Source organism: Abramis brama (assembly GCF_963993115.1).
Source record: "Abramis brama genome assembly, chromosome: 16".
NCBI classification, from domain to species: domain Eukaryota; kingdom Metazoa; phylum Chordata; class Actinopteri; order Cypriniformes; family Leuciscidae; genus Abramis; species Abramis brama.
This window is the reverse complement of record NC_139978.1, coordinates 34,376,662-34,401,025: the sequence shown is the minus strand read 5'-3', so window position 1 is coordinate 34,401,025 and position 24,364 is coordinate 34,376,662. Positions and strand designations below refer to the sequence as shown.

Genomic DNA, 24,364 nt, shown 5'->3' with positions numbered 1-24,364 from the left:
TCTCTTTTTTAATATACTTTAAAATGTAATTTATTTTTGTGATGCAAAGCTGAATTTTCATCAGCAAGTACTCCAGTCTTTGGTGTCTTATGATCCTTCAGAAATCATTCTAATATGCTGATTTATGATCAATGTTGGAAACAGTTGTGCTGCTTAATATTTTTTTTATAACCTGAGATACTTTTTTCAGGATTATTTGATGAATAAAAAGTTAAAAAGAACTATTTATTTAGAATAGAAATCTTTTGTAACAATATACACTACCGTTCAAAAGTTTGGGAACAATAACTATTTTTTTTTAAAGAAATTAGTACTTTAATTCAACAAGGATGCGTTAAATTGATAAAAGGTGATGGTAATGATTTATATTGTTAGAAATGTTTTTATTTTGAATAAATGCTGTTTTTATGAATAAATGCTGTTAATGTTTTACTCAATGAATCCTGAAAAAAGTATTCCAAAAAAATATATTAAACAGCACAACTGTTTCCATCATTGATAATAACTGAGTATCAAATCATCATATTAGAATGATTTCTGAAGGATCATAAGACACCAAAGACTGGAGTACTTGCTGATGAAAATTCAGCTTTGCATCACAAAAATAAATTACATTTTAAAATATATTAAAAAAGAGAACCATTATTTTAAATTGTAATAATATTTCATAATATTACTGTTTTTTGTTTTGTTTTGTTTTTTAACTGCAGGCTTGATGAGCATAAGAGACTTCTTTCAAAAACATTAAAAATAGTAATGTTTCCAAACTTTTGACTGGTACTGTAAGTCACACAATAATCAATGTACAGAAAAGGAAATTTAAGATGTAAGTTCATTGGAAATTCCTCTGGAATAGCAGCATATTTTATGTTGCCATGATCACCCTTTATCAGATTTGACAACTAAAACCATCTGCTTTATAATTTGAATTAGGCCATGTTCCTTTCTAAGTGTCTATGGCTTAAATAAGAACAGTATTCAGTTCTGACCGAAGTCCACATCTGAGAGGTCAGCTCCATTAGTGTACTCGCGGGAGAAGGAGCCATTGGAGACGCCTTTACAGGTGCTGCTGTCCACGGCACAGGCTCTGGCGATGGACTGCACCAGGTGCTCATCATCTGCATTCCTCCAGCCCCACCAGCTGACCTCAGGCTGACCACAGCGAGCGATCACTGCCCCTGTGCTCTGGTGCCTGGGAACGAGAGGTGAAAGACCTGGACTATTAAAGGGGTGGTTCAGGATTTTCGACATCGGACCTCATTTTCAAGTGAGCCTGGTTGTTATTCATCAGTGGAGACAGTTTTCAAAAAAATTCATCCAGTCCCTACTTTTGGATAGTTCGCCGGTGCTAGGCTAGCGCGAGTCAACGGTGCACGTTAGCCTGCCATTAAAAACAGTTTTACCCACTCCACAGTACACCAAAAGCAAATAAATTATAACGCCAGACTATCGATGTAAATGTCTGTTGAGAGAATAATGTTAGAAATAAAACTACCCTTTCATCACATTGCATTAGTTATAATTTGTTCCCTGTATTTATAAGCAGTCTACAGCAGCGGCGGAGTTATATTTGGTTACCTAGGAAACCGAGAGAGCCGGTCCACATAACAATCACGCAAGTGTATTTACCTGCCGCTGACAAGAGTACTTTGATTTCTAACATTATTCTCTCAATAGACATTTACATCGATAGTCTGGCGTTATAATTTATTTGCTTTTGGTGTACTGTGGAGTGGGTAAAACTGTTTTTAATGGCAGGCTAACGTGCACCGTTGACTCGCGCTAGCCTAGCACCGGCGAACTATCCAAAAGTAAGGACTGGATGAATTTTTTTGAAAACTGTCTCCACTGATGAATAACAACCAGGCTCACTTGAAAATGAGGTCCGATGTCGAAAATCCTGAACCACCCCTTTAACCTAAAGGTTCTAGGCAGTGCTGTCATTGTTAACCAAAACTAAAAATATTAAAAATAGTGGTTACACTTTATTTTAAGGTGTCATTGTTATAGTGTAATTATGCATTAAAGTACTGAGTAATATTAATTACCTACATGTACTTACTATAGGGTTAGTTGCATGTAATCATGCATAATGTATAGTTATTACTATATTAACTACATGTAACGTGTAACAAGGACACTGTAAAATAAAGTGTTACCAAAATTGTCACTAAGTTTTGGAGCAGTTTTCATTCTCCATGCTTATGAACAGATGTGGCTGACTGACCTATAAACCACGGCCGGAAACCTCTTCCAGGAGCGGAAGGCCGCCACATTCTCCAGCTCCTTATCAGTAATCCAGGCTGGCACCAGCAGCATTTGAGGGTAGCTGGAACACAACCTGGTAGTGCCAGGGGGCAAGTAGAGGGCACTGTGATCAGATCAGGGCATCATACTGACTGATGCCTGTCTAAGGTCATCTAATCTTGTACGTGGCCCCTGAACAGACCCACTGAGCGCAGCAGGATGGGGTTGAGTGTCCAGGACTGCTACGATGTTCTTAAACTCAGAGTGTTATGAGTTTGAGAGAGAAACACTCACTTGTACTTGTTGTTGATCTCAGATACTCTCCAGGCGTTCTGAGTGTCGAAGCCCATCCGCTCCACCTCGTTATGGAAGCGTGACGTCACATGATCACCTGAAAGATAGAGGCAAGTGAGATGTTGAGATGAATTCTGAAGGTAAGGAGGAAGAGGATTTCGAAAGATGGACTAGTTGCAGGACTGAACAAATTTAGTGAGGTTCTTTTTTTTTAAATATCTTTCAAAGGGATGGTTTGGAGTAATTTCAACCTTTGCACCATGACCTCAAGCCAAACACCTCCCAGAAGCCTTTTTTTCCTTGGTCGAACATAATTAAAAGAGCTTGTTTAGAGAAATCAGCCGGATGGCTTAATGCAGGCGCTAAATTACCCCACTAATAATGCCCAGAACGCTAACTCGGATGTCGACGTCACTTCAGTAATTTGGGAAAAGCCCATAAAAGTCCTGGCAGAAAGCGATGCATAAGGATGTAGTGTAACAACGCCCAGTTCCAGGAATGCACTAATATTTTGTTGGTAGTACCAGTTTGCAACAATTATTAGTTAACACTAAGTTGTCAACACTTGGGAAAAAATAATAATTCGTCGTTACACTACATCCTTAGGCAAGTGTTATTTAAATAAACTACTGATGTACTTACAAACTTTCCAATGCCTCGTTTTATGAGTACAGAACCTATTTGTACTACTGTAGAAGTTTGGTGTCATTCCAGGCATTATTAGTGGAGTAATTTACGAGATACATCATAGGATCCATTAGCGCCTGCACTAAGCCATCCGGCTGATATCTCTAAATAAGCTCTAACTTTAATAATGTTCGACCAAGGGGAAAAAAGGCTTCTGGGGGATGTTTGGCTCGAGGTCATGGTGCAAAGGGTCCTAGGTTGATTTTACTTCGAACCATCCCTTTAAAGATATTCAAGAGTATCTTGTTTGTGGACTCACCAGGTGTTAAAATAAAAATACAGAGATAAAACTATTTGTGAGACATCCAGGTTAAATGGTACCTGGCCTACACAGATCTCCATGCTGCTCCTTCTCTCCTGTGTACAGATCCACGCACCACGCGTGGAAGGCGAAAGAAAACAGCTCCTCTATCCGGGAGGGTGGACGGACCACCGCGTTCAACCTTTTCAGCCACTCCTGACACTGCTCAAATGTTGAAAACTGACACCTGTCAAAACACACATTAGATCTACTGCATCAGAGGGACACGAAATCAAAGAGAGCCAGAGAGACAGACTGGGCTGACCTGGATTACTGCACCAACTGGTTATTGCATTTTCAATAGTCACAATAATAGTCAAAGACATTCTGCTTAAAAATAACACTAACAATAATACGTTTTCATAGAAAAGGAGATTAAACAGACCATGATTCTCCCATGATTCTAAATATACAACTAAACAAAATAACATGTAATTTACTAGAGGTTCTCAGCGTTTTTGAACACATCTCTTGAATGAATGATTCAATGACATTTAGTTTTTTAACAGCCACTTGTCACCACCTACTTTTTACTTTTAAGTTACTTCCAAAATGTGATTAGATTATTTTGATCGCTACCACAGACATCAGTTTTATATCTGAAATATAAACTTTTATCCCGGTATTTCTGTGTTCATATGAATTATTGTTATGTTTGTAAAGCTGTTTAATACCTATACATGACAACCGCTCTCTCTGGGTAAGAGGCAGCGCCAACGCAGATCTGAATGTTTGCTGTGATCGTACTTGTCAAAGGTTTAATGGACTTAAATCATTGTTATTTAGGAATAAAAGGATTGTGTGGGTGTTTGAATCAAGATTGGGTCATGACATGAACTTTTCTTATTATTCTGATATGTTCCTTGAGTAATGTACATGTATAACATGTATAATGTTAATAAAAGTTTTGCACAAAAAAAACAAATATGTATGCGAAAAAACAATTACTTTCAACCTTTTACCCATTTTTAGGGGCGACTCCTTTAAGGCTTGTCGGTAAACGGCCACTGTTATGATTGGCTAATGTTATTGGATAGGAAACAGTATCAACACCCACTCACAATTGCATGCGAGTAAGTGTTTTGAAAACATTATCCATATAAAACCGTCATTTACATATAAAGCATTATTAAATCATTTACTTATGGTTTGTGATGCAGCTGCTAACAGATCCAATACAGATGATGGCTGCTTCATCTTTCAACAAAAGTTTATTTGCGAAATCTCAATTACACTGTGTCTCACTGACAAAATAAAATGTTCTGAACAAACATATAATCCTTCAACGCGATCCGGGGCGGCATTAATATACACCGTCCACTTGTTTCCGATTTTAAAGTCTGTACAGAGACACAAACAAGCCGTTTAAACTGTACCTGTCAAGTTGAACGTTCTTTCACTATTTCATTTGTCCTGTTGTTGAATACTGTATCCAGTGTAGACGACATCAGTGATTATAATGGGTTCTATATGCTTTTGACGTAACGCTCACAACCAGTGTAGCAAGTGTCAGCCGTTAAGTGACTGAACGCCAGTGGGCGGGGCCTGTGGTGCGATGATGTATAACTATTCGTCGATGTCTTGCTCTGGAGGCAGGTTTATGCAAATGTATTTGCCAGTGTGACATCACAGGTCACCCAATATCAAAACAAGCTGTCTTTCAAGGTTGATTAAATTTGTTTATAATGAGGAAGATGTTTTAAGTTATAAAACTTGCAGAATGTTTTATCTCTTCTATGTTAAAAGATCAAGGCAAATTTGATTTCTCATGTCATGACCCCTTTAATGATGATTTGTGCAGCTCTAATAGATAGACTCACCTGACGACCTTGCAGTCTTTGCAGGTAATGTGCAGTTGAAACATTTCCCGACATTCTACACTTTCTATCAGCTGCAGGGGAACCTGAAAGAGAGAGAGAGACAGAATAGACATTCAGACATTGTTTTTCCATTACTGGCACTGTGAGTCTCAGCACACCACACGGAGCGACTAAACCGGAAGTCACCATTAACCCACCCAATGCTAATGATTAAATCAACCTGCTGAATCAATCACACTGAAAGTTTAGACGGGCTTAGAGTTTACAAACACGGTTAGTGATTAGCATCTGCAGCTTATTTCAGACAATCTCATTCTTTGTTCTGCAGCTCAAGTGTTGAACGGCCTTGCATGCCAATCAGCTTCAATCAAGTATGTGTGGACAGCATTGCAACTGTGCGTTTGAAAACGCAGTTCCCCTTTAAGCTCTGGAACTTGCGCGTGATCACGCGTTGACCGCATGCAAGTCACATCTGACCACGGCTCTCAAAACTGCAGCTCGCAACATCATGCACACAAACAGACCGTTCTGTGATTACTTACTGACACCTCACACGAACAATTCTGTTCACAGAGAAAGAAAAAGAGAGGGAAGACAGAGTCACGAGGTGGACGTGTACACTGTGAGTTTTGGCTCATCTGTGATACACACATTCCTGGGCTGCGGCTAAATTCCACTGTACTAATCTGGCCACACTCAAACATTCCTAGGGCGCTTGTTAAAGGGTTAGAGAACACTAAAACACATTTGTGAGATATGAACTGATCCATATTATGGATGGCAAACTAGTAATTTAGGAAGTTAAGATTATAATTTTTTTCTCTCCAAAAAGGTCTCTCTAAATTGAACCCCTTTAAAGCACCAGCACTACAGCCATTAAAAAGTGTGTTGGTAACAAAGGCAGGCATGTGATCAGCTATGGCCAAAAAACGCTGCATCCGAAAGCTGAAGACAGGACATGTAACGAAGGTATGAAGGCAACAATGCACATCCGAATCCAGTGATCGTGATTCGAGACAGAAGGGGCCTACTGAGCTAAAGAAATATATATATATCGTATTAAAGTTGCGGTTGGTGGTCGGTTTGTGTGCAAATGTACGTTTTTGACCAACTTTTTCCACTTTTGTTGTCATTTCAAGTGATAAATTACTGCATACTAATTAAATATTTGCTTGGTTATTGCCAAAGCTCGCTCTATTTTGTTGTAGATCATTAAACCATTATGATGCCTCAGAAGTCTGTCCGAAATCACTTTGGTGAGGTAACTTCGTGTGCAAACCTTCTTGAATATATACATATATATATATATATATACACACCTACCAGCATTTGGTAGTTTGTTCGTAGTCATTTTTTTATTAGATTTTTCTCGTTAAACAGTCACATAAAACTGTTTTTCACCCCCCTCAGATTAACGCAATTCATGTTGGTCGTCATACCTAGCTTGGAAAATATGGAAATATGCATAAATACGGAAAAATTGTATATAGATGGTACTGAAAATCATCCAATTACTATCAGACTTCGAAACCTTTGCTCTAAGCAATGTTCCTGTTATTACACACAATCCATAAGGCATGCCAAGTTCAGCTTTAAAAAACATGTCTCAAGACTCCTGCACTCTGCACTCTGAGAAAAAAAAAAAAAGACACTTTAACAGAAACAACAGTAATCACATTCTCTCAATATCCTTCCTCTTTCAAGTCCCAACACTGTACAACAGCTTAGTTGCCTCACTGGCTGGTCTGTAGACACACACTCACAGTGTCAAACACACACATCACTCTCTCTTCTTCTCACGCACAACACACTCCCTCTTTCACAGGCACACAGAGCGCGTCACACTCATTTACTCTGGTGAATAAGTGACTGATGAATCAGCACTGAGTTGATCACCCACGAGCCACAAACAAACCCAGAAGCCTGATCGCATTTAAACGAACAGAAGAGCACAACACGTTGAAGGAATATTTCGGTATAAACAATTCAAACATAACAGTATCTGTGGTCCACTGTTAATTATCACGGGCAATAATTTTGATAATTATTTTGTCTCTCAGTTTGTAGTGCACTTACAATGAAAGCTCAGCAGGAAAGAGTCAAGAAAAGAAAACATTTAAGGGATAATGTGCAGCCAGACCGTCATTATTGCAAAATTAACCCCAACAGAGATCAGGACCCTAATGCAAAAGAGTTTGGATTGGAGTGTATGCAAAAAAAAATATTGAAATTATATTAGTGGCACATAAATTACACACTTAATCTTCAATATTAGCACTTAAAACAAAAACAAAAAAGTGTCTGTCCATCCATTTTAAACCATCCAGTACACAGTCCCCATAGGCTGCCATTGTAAGTGCATTACTGTAAATGTAATTTACATGCATTTTTACAATCTTCTGACAGAATGCCAGATAATATTCTGCATTTAACCCAGAATATTCCTTCTCTCATCTAGTGGACCATTCCAGCAGTCGTTCAGGAACAGGCAGCTCTGTGTGCTACACTGAATCATGACTGCTGGTCTATGAGGGGTACAGCAGAGCAGATTATTAGTATGTAACCAAAACCTTAATATAGTGCCATGTTGAAAGCATGGGGGTGGACAATCCCAATCAAAAAGCCACCGCAACCATGGCAACAGACCCAGGAAGAACCTGTGAAAGAGAACAGCTAATAAAGACAGACCTGTTCAATACACATGCAGGGTGATGGCCACTAGCCAGTGTTAAGAGTGCCTGATGTAACTGTGGCTCTCTGTCCCTAAATACCCTTCACAACATCTGTAGGCTCTAAATATAGCAGCATGCCATGCACCACATAAAAGTATCTTTCAGTGACCACTGGGCTGGCTAGATTATACGCCATACATCCACTACAGCACAAAAGACCACGATAGAGTTTCAGCTGAGGGTGAAAAAATAAAAGTCACACTGCAAAAAAAAAAAAGGCACCCAATATATTTCCGCATATTAATGTGGCCCTGATTGAATTGAGCAGATTTGGTGTGATTTTCACTGTTCACATTGTCAAGAAAAAAATTATATTTGGGCCACATTCAAGTTCCGAAGTCAGATGTACTTTTGAAAACCAGCTGAATTAAAAGAGGAACAAATGAGAAAATGCCTGAGACGCAAACATTGCTCAGTTAAGTTTGATTTGGTTTAGATGCAAAATATCTGTTTATTCCACTTCAACTGCTGAGAGATGTAAACTGTTCATTGCTCCTTGTTTCATTATCTCTGCCAAGTAGGTTTTAGTATATTCTGTGAAGAACAAAGAGCTCATACATTAGTGTTTGGCAAACTTTGGCAACAACAACTCAGTAAAAGTTTTTTATAAAAAATAATACTTCCCAGACTCATATCCTTAGCTACAGACTATTAAAACCTCTATTTGCAGTTCAAGGAGATCTGGTAATATAAAGCACATTTGTAAAGTGTTGAAAAAAAATCACACACACTCACATTAACAACCGACTCTTTAAACTTGATGTGCAGGCGGTAGCTGGACATGGCGATGACGGCATCTTCCGCCCTGCCCACGTACTCCGTAAACTCTCCATGCAGCTCTGGGAAGGGTACCTACAACAGACGATAATATCAGAAACGTATATCCAACATGTTCAAATAAGACCAGTGCAATTATTTAGGCATTTACAAAATAAACACTATCAGCAGAAAAATACCACACATGAGTCTTCCTGTCAGGGGTGCTGATAACAAAGGCTTTTGAAACCTAGTGAGCTCTCTCGCTTTTCTACTGTCGACATATCATCAAAACAGAAGCTATACCTCCTAATTAAATGATTTGAAACGCTGTTAATAGTCAGTCATGTGTGACACGTACATTATCTTGAATGAAAATATTCACAGTGCTTTCTAAGAGATGCAAGTAATGCAGTCTTCGGTTTTGAACAAAACAACTGCCTACTATTTGGGACAGGCTACACATTGCGAGCACATTTATGATTAAAACCAGGCCACCTTTAAACCGGGCTTAAAGGTGAAGAATGTGCAGTAGTTTCTGCGATACGTTGCGCCTCTCCAAACTCAATCACAGCTCTTACGGGTACTTGTGAAGGCATGTCCCAACAGGTAAAAGTAGGCTATTATCAATAAAAGGTCCAACATATTAGGTATACTTTTAGCTGTGTTGCTATGTGTCATAAGTAAGCAATTGAATAGGCTAATAGCACTCTATCCAGAGTAACCGCGAGTGTCTCGCTTATAATAAACCCACCCAATGTATCTGCATTTTTTAAGCACATGCAAAAAATATTTGAGGCTGTTTACACTGGACACATCAAAGTAAACCTTATAAATTGGAACATTTGTCTTTCTGGATGAGTGCATGATAATGATGTAGTGAAGCATCCATTGTAGCGCATTGATTCGCAATGCCCCGTTTGCTTTTGCACGTTCATGACCCGTTTAATCTTTGAAGATCTAAATGCAGCAAATTTTGGGTTGCACTCCTGTAATTAAAACAGAATGTCTTTCCCATGTAATGCATCAGCCATGGTCCCACAGTGGATAAACACCCTCTGGCTCCGCCTGCTACAGTAGCCACGCCCCAAACTCTCGCTATAGGCTGAGCTGGAAAGAGATTGACGGACCTGAGCGGACCGCTCTCAATGTTCTGACGGTGCCTAGTGGGGCTCAATGTTTACACTTTTGGGGGAGATAAATCAATGAATGGCATACTAATAGTAGTCAATGAACAATAAACTGAGTTAGAGAATGTTTTTTTGTTTTTTAATTTCCCCTCTTGGTCAGAATCAAATAATAGTTATATTAACGGTCCCACTACACCCTAATAAACATCATTCATCTTGGCAGTGGTCTTGATCCCCGCTTACCTGAAGATCATCTTCCTCCAGGATGGGGGGCTTGCGAGGGAAGATCTGATTGGCCTGGATGCACTCCAGACTCTGCTGCCCCTCCTCCTCCTCCTGTCAAGCAGAATATGGATAAGAAATGCACTGCATTACACTATGTTGTGAAATACCATCAAGAATAATGAAGCTAAAAATTTCAAAATAAATAAATAAATTATATATATATAATTTATATTATATATACTTCAGATATATTTGGCAGGGAAATGTGCCACATACATGTCACTAAAAAACTATGCAATATAATGCAAAGAATCGAAATGTTCTAAAAAAGGAGACATTTTCTTTATGCAAAATACAATTTAAATAATTTCTAAAAAAAAATTATAAACCCATATAAATCTACATTTATTCTTTGTTTCTGATGTGAGACGGACAGGTTTTCATTATTCACTCCACATCATTTATGTTCTGCTGCAACAATACAAGAGTGTGTGAGCGTCTTTATCAAAGGCTAAATGTTTGACATCACACGTTATAAATGTACAAACTCATTTTCCAGCTTTATCACTCCCGGGGGCCAAAAGCCACACTGTTATACGGATAAAACATTGTTCATGACTAAACCTCTGATTAAATGAGTGATTATCTAAGTTAAACTGGGGACAGAGTGATCACAGCATGACCTAAACCAATACCATTTTTGGCTGGGCTTCAGAATAGCAAAACATTTGAATTGGCAAACGGAGAGTGTGCCAGGACTTCCTGCTCTGAGGTCACTTCAGCTATTTCTGATACAACAGGCACTCCTGTAACCGATACAGTAGCAGGCTTTACATAAGACTCTCAAGGAGAAAAGTTATAGTAAATCATGGCTACTACTATCACTCACACAGACGCCAGTGAGAGACACATAAACATGCAATGCCAGTGAAAGGTTTGGACACATCTACTTACTTAGAATAATAGTAGTCATCAAAACGAACTAACACAAATGAAAGTATGGGAATTGTGTAGAAACCAAAAACATTAAACAAATAAAAACGGCAACCTTAATGCATGACAGAGTATAAATTTAATTTCAGTGCAAAACATATTGTTAGAGTTGTGTGCTGCGTTCAGCACAAGCTTCATGATTCATGACAGCGATGTGCAGGGCAAAAGTCACTCCATTCACTTCTGTCTGCAGGAATGAGAGGCTACGGCCCGCGGTCGCCTTGAGAGTTCAGATTGGCAGAGAATGTTTGGACTCAGTTTCCACAAATAGGAGAGACTCTGTGAGAGAGGGCAGCTGTGTCGCCATGTTGTCTAGCTCAAACACGGGAGTCCTCAAGACGGAGTGATCTGGTTGTGCCATAAATGCTGCCCAGTCAAAGACAGGAGTGTACTGGATGAGATATGATCAGAGGAGGTGTGGTTCTGTATAAACCATGTACCCTCTTTCTATCTGTTTAATGTTCTCTAATCTATCTATCTATCTGTCCGTCTGTCCATCTATCTATCTATCTGTCCGTCTGTCCATCTATCTATCTATCTATCTATCTATCTATCTATCTATCTATCTATCTATCTATCTATCTATCTATCCATCTATCCGTCTATCTATCTATCCATCTATCCATCCATCCATCCATCCATCCATCTATCTATCCGTCTATCTGTCTATCTATCATCTATCTATCCGTCTATCTATCTATCCGTCTGTCCATCTATCTATCCATCTATCCATCTATCTATCTATCTATCTATCTATGTGTATTTGCTGGATCAGCAGCATAGGCATCTGTGTGTAATGCTGACAATGGCCCTCAGCACGGCTCAGTAAACACACTAGAGGGGCCGGGCCCGGGGCGGCTCATTGTGGGCACAGGGAAAGAACATTACAGGGCACAAACGGACAGAATAGCAAACAAACAATAATGTGCATAACTCATTAAGAACGTGTAAACAAACACATCAATCAGAATTCGCACATAGAACGAAGGCGTTTGTTAAACTGTCCAGACACTTCAGCAAACAAGAAAATGAGGTACACTTTGCTGAACACAGACATATACAGATTCAAACACAAACATCACAGTAAATGATGTCTCTGTTGGTTTGTCTCAAAATTAAAGGTTCATAATAAAGCTTTTATTCCAGTTGTAGTGATTTTACCTCGTTGTTAGTTATGACATGCAGCAGAGCGGATAAAATCCCTTACAAATAAATCACTGTAATTCAGAACTCTTGTGACTTGTGCGTCAGTAAAACGGCTGCAAGAGCAATGTGATATAAAGCATGAATGTTCATTTATTCATTCATTCATTCATTCATTCTACAAACTGTAGGCTGTTTACAGTTGCCAAGCAACTCATAGAATGTGTATTAATATATAAATCAATTGCTGGTCACAGATGACGCGTCTATCATCTATCTTAATGCGTCTAACAGCTGTGAACGTATTTCATCCCATCAGAATTTAAAGCCGGAACTGTTTTATAACGAGCGGCACACACTGATGACACTAGCACACATCTATCCATTCATCCCGTCTGTCTGTCTGTCTAAAGAGGGCATTGATCTGCGCTGAGACAGCAGTCAGGACGGGACTTTGACACTGTCTGAGTGGCATTCATTTCAGCTGATTAAAAGCCTGAGAAATCAATGAGCAGTTTCCGATTCAGCATTTGAACCAGTGCCTGGGAGTCACGCGCAGGGAAAGAGAGAGAGACGTTGGTGGTGTTTGTTTTACCATAGCCCCGGTGAAGGAGTGCGGGTGCAACACTGTCGTGTCTTCAACCACTCGTCAGCTCTTTCTCGCAGACTTCAGTCTGAGTGAAGAAAAAAAATGAACAATGTTTACTTTTAATTTGTCTACTATTTTCCTAAATAACAATGTCATGTAATTAGTAGGGCTGCACAATATATCGAAATTATCGAAACATCGCAAATGTATACATCGCGATATGCATATCGCAACCGCTTGCAATAACTGGGGTCATGAACAAAAGACAAAGAGAAAATCACTCACTGCTCTCGGCTGAATAACTTTTGTAGCTTTAATAAGAATCAGTATATATTTAATTCATACAGTGAAAACTAAGCAGTGTTTTATTTTTGCGTTTGATTTTTCAGTTTCTGTTGTTAAATAACTCTAATGTAGGATAACCTGAACCCCTAAACCCCGAGGTTTACACTGATGTTAAAATAACACTTCTTATGCCACAGTAAAACACTGATGTTCACTTTCAGAAGCTGTAGGGATGTTTTCTTGTCACAATAAGAATGTGAAACACGTATGTAGGTTATATAATTTTAAATATATTTTAAAGATAATTTAAGTTTATTTTACACACTTTAAGCATTATCGTATCGCATAACGAATATCGCATTATTTAATGAGTTATCGCATATCGCATTTTTCTTCAATATCGTGCAGCCCTAGTAATTCGTTTTAATTAGTAATTACTTAGCAATAATGGATTTGGTTGAAATTATGGTTTCTCTGATTGGGAATACAAATGCAAAGTCAAACTATATTAACCAAGTCCTAATTCAAAGACACACTTGGATCTTACCAAACTCTTAAAAACAATGAGGTGAGGTTTGTTTTGGACGATCCCACGCTGGTACCGTCACTCAGTGTTATGACATTGAAACCTGTGGAAAGAGGAGAAAAAAGACTTTAATCCATCACTCTCTATTTCCAAACAAACATTGCATAACATCTCTGACAATACAGCTTTTCACACTTTTTACACCAGGTACTCTGTGGGCAAAGGTGGGCAGTGAAGCATGACATTACACAGCCATTCATCTACAGTCAATATACCCATCAGGAACAGAAGGTTTATTGCAGATTATTTCAGGCTTAATCACAACTGATTGATTCAAAGGCTTTTCAAAGATATAGTACATCACTTATTTACTAGCAAAAACTGTTCATTTCTTATAGGAGAACACCAGCATATGGATGAGCTCAAAACTACACAGACATAACAGCCACAAAACTGCTTATTTTAATAAACTGTACTTTATTATCAAAGTTTGCTTGGAAGAAAACAAGCAAAACACTGCGACAAGCACAGAAACCCCAGTAGTTCATATACTGTACCTAAAATACACATGAAAAACACCATTATGTCATTTATTTCTCTTTTTTTGGAGGTGCATCAACCGACAACACCAACCGGTTTTTACTATCCTTCCTATGAAAGCTATCTGTGAAGCTCTGCTAAAAGATGCATAAAGAATGAGCTGATACTGCTCCACAGAAGACAACAAGACCTAAACTGTCATAGACTAAACAGAGCAGCAGTAAAGCGTGTCATGGACAGGATGATTTCAGTGACCGGTTTGTCTCCTGAGAGTCATGTGGAGAGAGTTTAGTTGGTTCATGTCCAGAGGGCAACAGCATCCATACACAAAAACATTCAAACACACGCTTCAAGTGGAGGCCACATTGAAGCCGTCTGGAAACTACTGATAAAACGTATCTCTAACAGTCAAACGCTCGTGTTTACTTCAGCTGAGGGGTCTGTCTTCAATCTGATTGGGCCTAATGATCTGAACAAATGACTTGCAATGTGGGATCATTTGAGTACACACGGTTCAACATGAAAAAGTCTGTTAGTCCGTGTGTCCACCAAAGCGTTTTTTCACGCGGCTGGCGTATTTTTTCAATTGTTTTCAATGGGAGTGCCGTGTTTTTATGAGCGTAACGAGGCGCTGAGTGTTTTTAAAACGCTGAAGCGCTCGGCGTTTTTTACAGGTCGCCGAGAGTTGAAGAATGCTCAACTTTGAGTAAAACGCAGCGCTCATCACTGTCACTTTTTACCCAACCGTCCAATCACAGTGGAGGAGGGGCGGGACTAATACCACACCGACCAACCGCCACATTCTGCTTGTACAACGTCAACAGACGACAACAACAAGCATAATAACAGAAAAAAAATATTTAAAACAAGAGCCAGAGAAAATACGTTACATTGTATCGACATTGTAATATAGAAACATAGACTGTAAAAAAAGATGGACGACGCCCCTTCGCTCTCTTCCATTGGTGAGAACTGAAGCCGCCAGAGTCCCGATATGGCGCTGACATCTTGGAACTTGAGTCTGCGCAGTAGCGATCTCGGGACCAGACCTGCGCAGTAGCGAGCAGGAAGTAAAGCCGCGAAATCAACGCTCCGCCCTCACTCTCGCAGAATGCACTCTCCAAAAGAGGCTTGTTAAAATAAAGTAAATACAATCTCCTCAGTCCCCCGAAGATCCTGAAAAAAAATGTCCGTTGGTGCTTCAGTGACTACTTCGCTCAGAGAACCTGTCAATCACAGCTGTCAATCATGACGTCACACCACCGTTTTTATAGCATCACATAACTAACTAAATACCAACTTATTTTTGAAACAGACACTTGAACTTACATCAGCGTGATAAAAACAACAGCAAATGAAAGAAACCACCTTTGGAAAAAAGATATTTGAAGTGTAATTTAATTGTTTAGTTGGTCTCACGTCCCGTTGAATAACACGGGGAGGCGGGGCTTATGACCTATACTAGGACCAGTCACCGGGGGGCGATCGAGATTCGAGACGTTTTGGCTTCACTTTTCAGGGCTTGTGCGGCACGCTTGTATAGAATCAACACAGAAAGAAAAATATGTGTGAAATGAGATACTAGTAACACTTATTATTACGGATATTCCGTATCATAACAAGCAAAGCGTCTCAACTGAAAAAAATGCAGCGCTGCCAAAACGCTCTCAAGCGCTCATAGCTAGGCGTTTTCGGCAGAGCGCCTAGCATTTTCAGCTGGCTAAATACGCTTCGGTGAACCCACGGCCTTAGTTTTGTGGAGTGCCAAACCATTGTCATACTGGTCTGTATCCAAAAGCAAAACAAGTTTCAGGCAGTGTTGCGTATTCAGAAGCAATGGCTTTCTGGAGAATTCTCCACTTTATTTTAGGTCAACTGACTGCAGGTGGACAGAAGAATCATTCAGTATTTTTCTTTCCTTCTCAGGTGTCACTCTTACTGTCCCAAAGGTCAATCTGCACTGTGTGTTCTCATTCCTGAACCACCGTTGGGACTGATTCAGTTTCATTTTACTAAAACACCAACCAACGATTACCTAACGCTTCTACTCCTTATTGTCCCATGTCAAAGGGCACATTCATGAATGGCACGTTTATATTTTGCTGTCATTATTTTCACTAGAAACAATCATTCCGATTTCTAAGAATGTGTTATATAAACACATTCATCATTTGACTGGAACTGGAAATAAATAAATGGGGGGAAAAAAACGGTGTATTTATTTTGCATGCATCCTGTAAGGACATTTATAAAATAATAGCTTTTTTTTTTTAGTGCCATTATTTCATGGCATGCAGCCTTTTTATCTAACTTTAATAAAGTATGATTTCATTTGCTGTGGTGCTGGAGATTCAGCGAAATTAAGTGCAGGCAATATGAAAAACAAAGATAAGGGTGTGAAAAAAGAGAGCAGAGTTTTTAAACATTTATGATACAAGAGTTGTCACTAGGGCTGCACAATATATCAAAATTATCGAAATATCGCAAATGTACAGTGAGGAAAATAAGTATTTGAACACCCTGCTATTTTGCAAGTTCTCCCACTTGGAAATCATGGAGGGGTCTGAAATTGTCATCGTAGGTGCATGTCCACTGTGAGAGACATAATCTAAAAAAAAAAAATCCAGAAATCACAATATATGATTTTTTAACTATTTATTTGTATGATACAGCTGCAAATAAGTATTTGAACACCTGTCTATCAGCTAGAATTCTGACCCTCAAAGACCTGTTAGTCTGCCTTTAAAATGTCCATCTCCACTCCATTTATTATCCTAAATTAGATGCACCTGTTTGAGGTCGTTAGCTGCATAAAGACACCTGTCCACCCCATACAATCAGTAAGAATCCAACTACTAACATGGCCAAGACCAAAGAGCTGTCCAAAGACACTAGAGACAAAATTGTACACCTCCACAAGGCTGGAAAGGGCTACGGGGAAATTGCCAAGCAGCTTGGTGAAAAAAGGTCCACTGTTGGAGCAATCATTAGAAAATGGAAGAAGCTAAACATGACTGTCAATCTCCCTCGGACTGGGGCTCCATGCAAGATCTCACCTCGTGGGGTCTCAATGATCCTAAGAAAGGTGAGAAATCAGCCCAGAACTACACGGGAGGAGCTGGTCAATGACCTGAAAAGAGCTGGGACCACCGTTTCCAAGGTTACTGTTGGTAATACACTAAGACGTCATGGTTTGAAATCATGCATGGCACGGAAGGTTCCCCTGCTTAAACCAGCACATGTCAAGGCCTGTCTTAAGTTTGCCAATGACCATTTGGATGATCCATAGGAGTCATGGGAGAAAGTCATGTGGTCAGAGGAGACCAAAATAGAACTTTTTGGTCATAATTCCACTAAACGTGTTTGGAGGAAGAAGAATGATGAGTACCATCCCAAGAACACCATCCCTACTGTGAAGCATGGGGGTGGTAGCATCATGCTTTGGGGGTGTTTTTCTGCACATGGGACGGGCGACTGCACTGTATTAAGGAGAGGATGACCGGGGCCATGTATTGCGAGATTTTGGGGAACAACCTCCTTCCCTCAGTTAGAGCATTGAAGATGGGTCGAGGCTGGGTCTTCCAACATGACAATGACCCGAAGCACACAGCCAGGATAACCAAGGAGTGGCTCTGTAAGAAGCATATCAAGGTTCTGGCGTGGCCTAGCCAGTCTCCAGACCTAAACCCAATAGAGAATCTTTGGAGGGAGCTCAAACTCCGTGTTTCTCAGCGACAGCCCAGAAACCTGACTGATCTAGAGAAGATCTGTGTGGAGGAGTGGGCCAAAATCCCTCCTGCAGTGTGTGCAAACCTGGTGAAAAACTACAGGAAACGTTTGACCTCTGTAATTGCAAACAAAGGCTACTGTACCAAATATTAACATTGATTTTCTCAGGTGTTCAAATACTTATTTGCAGCTGTATCATACAAATAAATAGTTAAAAAAATCATACATTGTGATTTCTGGATTTTTTTTTTTAGATTATGTCTCTCACAGTGGACATGCACCTACGATGACAATTTCAGACCCCTCCATGATTTCTAAGTGGGAGAACTTGCAAAATAGCAGGGTGTTCAAATACTTATTTTCCTCACTGTATATATCGCGAATATCGCAACGGCTTGCAATAACTGGGGTCATGAACTAAAGACAAAGAGAAAATCACTCACTGCTCTTGGCTGAATAACTTTTGTAGCTTTAATAAGAATCAATATACATTTAATTCATACAGTGAAAACTAAACTGCTTAGTTTTCACTGTATGAATTATATATATTTGTACATTTGATTATTCAGTTTCTGTTGTTAAATAAACCTAATGTAGGCCTTCCTGAACCCGTGGTTTACACTGATGTTATTGTTAAAATAACTCTTCTTACACTACAGTAAAACACTGATGTTCACTTTCAGAAGTTAGGGATGTTTTCTAGTCACAAAAAGAATGTATAAAGAATGTATATAATTTTAAATGGGCTATATTTTAAAGATAATTTAAGTTTATTTTACACACTTTAAGCATTATCATAGATTATGTATAGATTGTGCTCCTCATTTTTTAACTTATTTTATACATACTGATTGTGCATTTGTAAATAGCCATGTAATTATTGTTTTTAACTTGTAAAAAAAAATGAAAGAAAACTGAGAGGACGGAAAAAGTTTTTATTTTTATTTTGTTTTATTTTTGTTTTGTCTAATGTTTAATGGACCAAAGTTGTTTTTACATTGAAGTTCTTCGTTGTTGTTGCTGTTGATGTTTGCTTAACTCTTTAAGCATGTGTTTTGAAATGCTTTTTCTGTTTAGTTAAGTGGAACAAATTATCGTATCGCATATCGAATATCGCATTATTTAATGAGTTATTGCATTTTTCTTCAATATCGTGCAGTCCTAGTTGTCACTGTAATACTTATGAGTTCTGACACATCACTGTCCTTCCACTGAATACCTTTCACAACTGTCTTGATAACGTCAGGTATGTAAGATCTTTGAAGTGATGCGCATGAGAGCAGAATTGTGATGAATATCTATCTAGAGTGATGTAAAAGTAAGCCGGGTGACCAGATTTCTCACGGGACAGGAAAAAGAACAAAGAATCAAATGACAAACATACAGACAAACAAGATAGAGCTAAATAAACTTAATTTTTCAGGTACAGTAGGTTTTATTTAACATGAATACATTTATTTAACATCTTTTGTTGTTTGATTAACATTAATGACACAGACAGGTATTTTAGGCTGCTGTCACTTTAAGACAGAACGCTAGGATCTAATAATGACATATAGCCTAGCCGGTTTTCACCAAGCTGTTTAAGTTCACTTAAGCCTTAACCGACTGTATTTACATGAGATATGTACTCCACATGATGGGTATTTTAACAAATGTGGTCTGTATTTCACCATTCAGGTGCAAAGGAAACTGAATTTGGGATCGCGCGCGCTGTCTGAGAGAGATTCTGGTGTGTGTCATTCAGAGCGATAATGCATTGAGTTCTTTTTTCTTAAAGGGTTACCTCACCCAAAAATGAAAATTCTGTTCTCGCCCTCATGTTGTTCCAACCCCGTAAGACTTTCGTTCATCTTTGGAACACAAACTAAGATAATCAGCGCAGCGCTTCTGGGTTGTACGTCAGAACGGAGGCTCACTATTGGCCAGCATCACACACACATGACCAGCGTCGGCCAATAGTGAGCCTCCGTTCTGACGTACAACCCAGAAGCGCTGCGCTGATTATCTTAGTTTGTGTTCCGAAGATAAACAGAACTTAATTTTTGTTTACATTTTATTTTATTTTTTGACTGCTAAAACTAATATCATTTGTTGTTTGCCTTAATAATGTGGATAAATTTTCAATTGAAACTTTTCTTCTCGTCTTAAAAAAAAAAAAAAAGGTAATAAAAAATGTCAATAATTATCGATACCGAACGATATGAAACATTATATTGTGATACATTTTTTAGCTATATCGCACAGCCCTACAATCACCCTGCAAAGACAATTTAGGAAAGAAGAAATACGGGGCAAAGCGCAAAGCATGTTTTTTTTTCATAATAGGTCAGGACCCTTAAAATAGATCTGAAATACGGGACTGTCCCGGGAAAAAAACGGGATGTCTGGTCGCCCAAATTCGCATGAATTCCTATTTGACTGTTCAGACTGAGGTCGCATTGCAAAACATCCGTCCTGTATCGGATTGGCACAAATTGGAATTTAAAAGATCAATTTCCATGTGATTTGTGCTGTTCACACTGTCATGAGAAAAACAGATCAGAGTCACATGTGAGCAGAAATTTGTGCCACATTTACCTGCAGTCTGAACGTAGCCTTAGTGGAACAAGTCCAAAGACCAAATCACCAAAGACATTAAGACTTCAAAACTGATGAAGAAAGTGAAGTGAAAGCTTCTGCAGCTTACGGCATTTTTTCGGATGGCGTAATCGTCCAAATGCTTTATTTGTGGGTGTGCTGTGCTTAAACAAACAGCAGAAACAGATGTTTGTTATTATTATCTCTCAGCATTGCTGGAGTTCATTCATAAACTCAACCACTCACCCTCCCATCACTCTGGTTTACTATTGATCGCTCAAACAGGCTCAAAACACACAGAGTCAGTGATTCGGGTTTGATCCACCGCTGAGTTTGGAAGTCATGCATTTGTGCTCATTCAGCAGAAGAGTTAACCTTTAACCAGATGCATTTTATCCCGGAGTCACACCATGAGTCAGTCAGATTGACCACACATGAGAAACCCAACACCAAAACAAGAGCAGGAGAGCCAAAGGATCATCTACCGGTCCAACACCACGCGGATCTGACAGAAACAAACAAACCCAACACATGCCTCTCTACAGCAAGCCTTACTGAAGATTCCCTTCAAACCACCGTAGTTACTGCGGTAAAACTGTGTTTACTGGGTATAGAGTGCAACTGAAGTAAAAGTCCCATTCATTCTGCTGGAAAATATGGTCTCCCCATGGCAATTGCTGTTACTACAGTAAAACTGTCCACATCATTTATTAAATGAGTATTATTAATATGTTATGGAGACACATAAAGCATCATTTTCATGACGCCATAGTAATCATAGTCTCCACCAAAATACCATAATTATTAGAGAACTGTGAGGTCATGATAATTACAGGATCCCCTCCAAAAAGAGAAGCTTTCAGAACTTGTACTGTAGTAACAACAACTGTAGTGTATGTTATTATGCTGATAACATGACAGTTATTGTTACAAAAGTAACAAAAATGACCTGAAAATATTGCTTTATGATGCATAATGCTTTGGTTTTAATAACAGTCATTATACAATGGCACCCAGTTATCGCCTGACTACTGCAGTAAATGGCTTATATCATTTTCTTCTCTTTTCTTTGGCAATCGTGGCAGTTTTATAGCAATACCAATTGCATAAAGCTGGTTACCATAGTGAACTGTTGTAAGGCGCTCGCGCTCGATCTGTCAGTCAGTCGCGCGGCGGCTGTTTCACTGACTGGAGCTCGAGCGAAGTAACCGACAGAAACTGAGCTAAAAGGCCGCATTTCTACCCCTGTCAGGGGTCAAATGTATATCAAATCAACTAAATAGCACAACCCTCTAAACCACTGTGATTTTTTTACAGCTCATGTGAAGCATTTATTAAATGTATCCTCAGTCGAGGCCCGTTTCGGCGTCTGTTGTTGTTGTTGTCGCGAGCAGAGGGCGGACCCCTCAGATAAGGCCTCAAAACACGGCGAAAAACACCCGCATCTCGGGTTAAAACGACCCAGTTCACTCACCTGAAGGCAGCCTGCGAGGCACAGCGGGTATACTCTTTCTTCCGAGTCGCAGGAGAGGAGATTAACGATGAAGAAATCGACAAATTGCACCTCGTAGCCATTTGCAGAGTCGGCCCGTCCCACTGTGGAATCCCGTCGTCATCGCAGCCTCCCCGACGTCATGACGTCACGGCGCAAATTGCGTCATCACGTTCGAACGCGCTGTGGGGGAGGGGCGGATATGTAAACAAGCTTTGAAGTGGATGCAAGTAATGCTGCTTATATACATGAATAAATAAATAATTACAGTACATATTTTTCAGGTTTATTTTGAGTCAATTCCTGCATACCTACACAACTTGTCACAGTGAGAAAGTGCTGTTTAGTGGCAATATTTACCAGTGCAAATAGGGCAAATATGGATAGATTCACCATTTGGGCTACACCATGTAGCCTACAAATGTATTTTCTTTGCAATAAGTGTAAATAGTAGTCAGATACTATTTGCACCTCAGTATTTTAGTAGGCCTACATTATAAAACAGTAGGCCTGTGCAATAATAACATAGCCTATTGAGTGAAAATTATATTAAATAAATACTGCCTTATTGGGACAATTAAGCCCTTCACCCTACTCGATACATACTTTATTATTAAATAACCGTTAGGCACTTTAATTCCACTTTTCTCATATTTTCAATTGGTTCAAATTCATGAAATGACAAGAAGGGCATTAATGCAGCTGGACTTGTTTGTAATGTGTCTGTAATTTAAAGTTACCAATGCATTGGCAATGTAAAGCCTTTTACCGTGAAAATTACTAGAGTATAAGGTGTAAAAAAACACACAGACAAAAAAGGTTTATACAATGATGTACTGTATTCAATAATGACTTGGTACATATGTGATTAAAAGACACATGACATTTGACATTTATTTGTCCTCTCTTTAACAACCAAAGCTTTAAGTGCTCTGCCATAAGGTCATGGGAAATGTGCGCAAACGTTGGAAAGAGGAAAAAAATGCGCAAAAGAGAAACAACCAAACACAGAGTTTTGCCTCCCGCTTGTGTCGAATTCAATCGCATACTCACCACAGAGCCTCATTTACACACAGTACAAACTCCAAACACACACATTAAATCATAAGCAGAACTGACAATTAAGTTTTCAAGTCTGACAGTTTTTTAATTATTCAGTGAGGCGGTTTAATATTTTACTATTCAAATAAAGAAAAGGCCAGTGTTTCCTAGGGCTCTGGGATAATTCAAATACAAACACACTCAAGCACCACAGATATTAAAGCAATCTTGTTTTGGCCGAGTTACTTATGACCACTAATTTTATTATACTGGAATGGCACTTTCCACAAACAGGGTACAACACAGGGCCTGAAATGCTTAACGAAATTAATCCTTTTTTCCTTTTCAGCGAATAGTTGTTGAAAGGAGGTGCGTTACCTTCATAAAATGTTTAATTTAATGTTCCATTTAATGTTCTATTTATTTTATGAAGTCCTGCTGTGAAAATATGGGACATATGAATACAAATATATATTTTTTGCATTGGGGTCAAATCATGTGATAACAGTGATGGAAAATGGACAGCTAAACATGATTTTTTGGTCCTAAAGGGATATTTCACCGCTGGAAAGATGAATGTGTATTTAAATTGGGTCATTTATGTAGTAGAAATGTGAAATTATTTTAGAAGTTGGTGCCTTCTAGACTGAGAAAAGCCAGAAAATGTATTTTTGGCTCATGTGGATGAAAGACAACAACTCCCAGAATGCACTTGCTTCGCGGCCCTACGAGGACACTCCCAAGCCACGCCTACCGGTTACAGAGGGCAGTGTCGGAAGAAATGATACAGCTAGGCTACTAGTCGACTCGAAACTGAAAAGACGGCGTTTTATCGTGAGATCCCCCTATGGGCGGGTTGAACACATGCGGGACGAGCGCCCCCTACTGGCTGGAGTCTCTCGCCTCTGGACAGAAGAGCCTCTGATGACGATAAATGACGATTTTTGTGTCATCTGAGTTTTTTTTCCAGGCACACAATACAGAAATCTCTCGTCTCAGGGGGACATGAGGGAGGGAAGCACGGTCATTAGAAAATACTACCGGGTTTTACTGATACAAAGCTTAATGCTAATCGGTGAAGTATCCCTTTAAGTAAAAGCTTTTTTCAATAGTAGACTTTCAATGGTCAAAATGATGACATTTTTGCATGAGAAGGTCAAGACCTCTGCGATGAGACAGAGCATTTTAAGTGGTATCTAGAAAAAACAACCTAATTTTCATGCTTGGTTAAATTTACAGTATATGTAATGATAA

General features: G+C 39.1%; 1 protein-coding gene across 11 annotated transcripts in view; it reads right to left on the bottom strand.

Moving 5' to 3' along the window:
* Positions 1 to 22,189, bottom strand: part of mtmr3 (myotubularin related protein 3) — a 38,743-nt gene extending 16,554 nt beyond the window's left edge. For all 11 annotated transcript variants that reach the window (XR_014603009.1, XR_014603010.1, XR_014603011.1 and 8 more), the window contains exons 1-10: positions 22,052 to 22,189; positions 13,750 to 13,831; positions 12,924 to 13,002; positions 10,211 to 10,303; positions 8,817 to 8,933; positions 5,350 to 5,432; positions 3,550 to 3,716; positions 2,542 to 2,638; positions 2,228 to 2,341; positions 990 to 1,192 (exon numbers count right to left, since the gene is read on the bottom strand). Coding sequence is in view for 8 of the 11 variants with exons in the window: in XM_084086998.1 (XP_083943124.1) it covers positions 990 to 1,192; positions 2,228 to 2,341; positions 2,542 to 2,638; positions 3,550 to 3,716; positions 5,350 to 5,432; positions 8,817 to 8,933; positions 10,211 to 10,303; positions 12,924 to 12,926 (877 nt within the window). In the remaining 3 variants the exon portion in view is untranslated. The remainder of the gene's footprint in view (positions 1 to 989; positions 1,193 to 2,227; positions 2,342 to 2,541; positions 2,639 to 3,549; positions 3,717 to 5,349; positions 5,433 to 8,816; positions 8,934 to 10,210; positions 10,304 to 12,923; positions 13,003 to 13,749; positions 13,832 to 22,051) is intronic.
* Between the last annotated feature and the right edge of the window lie 2,175 nt (positions 22,190 to 24,364).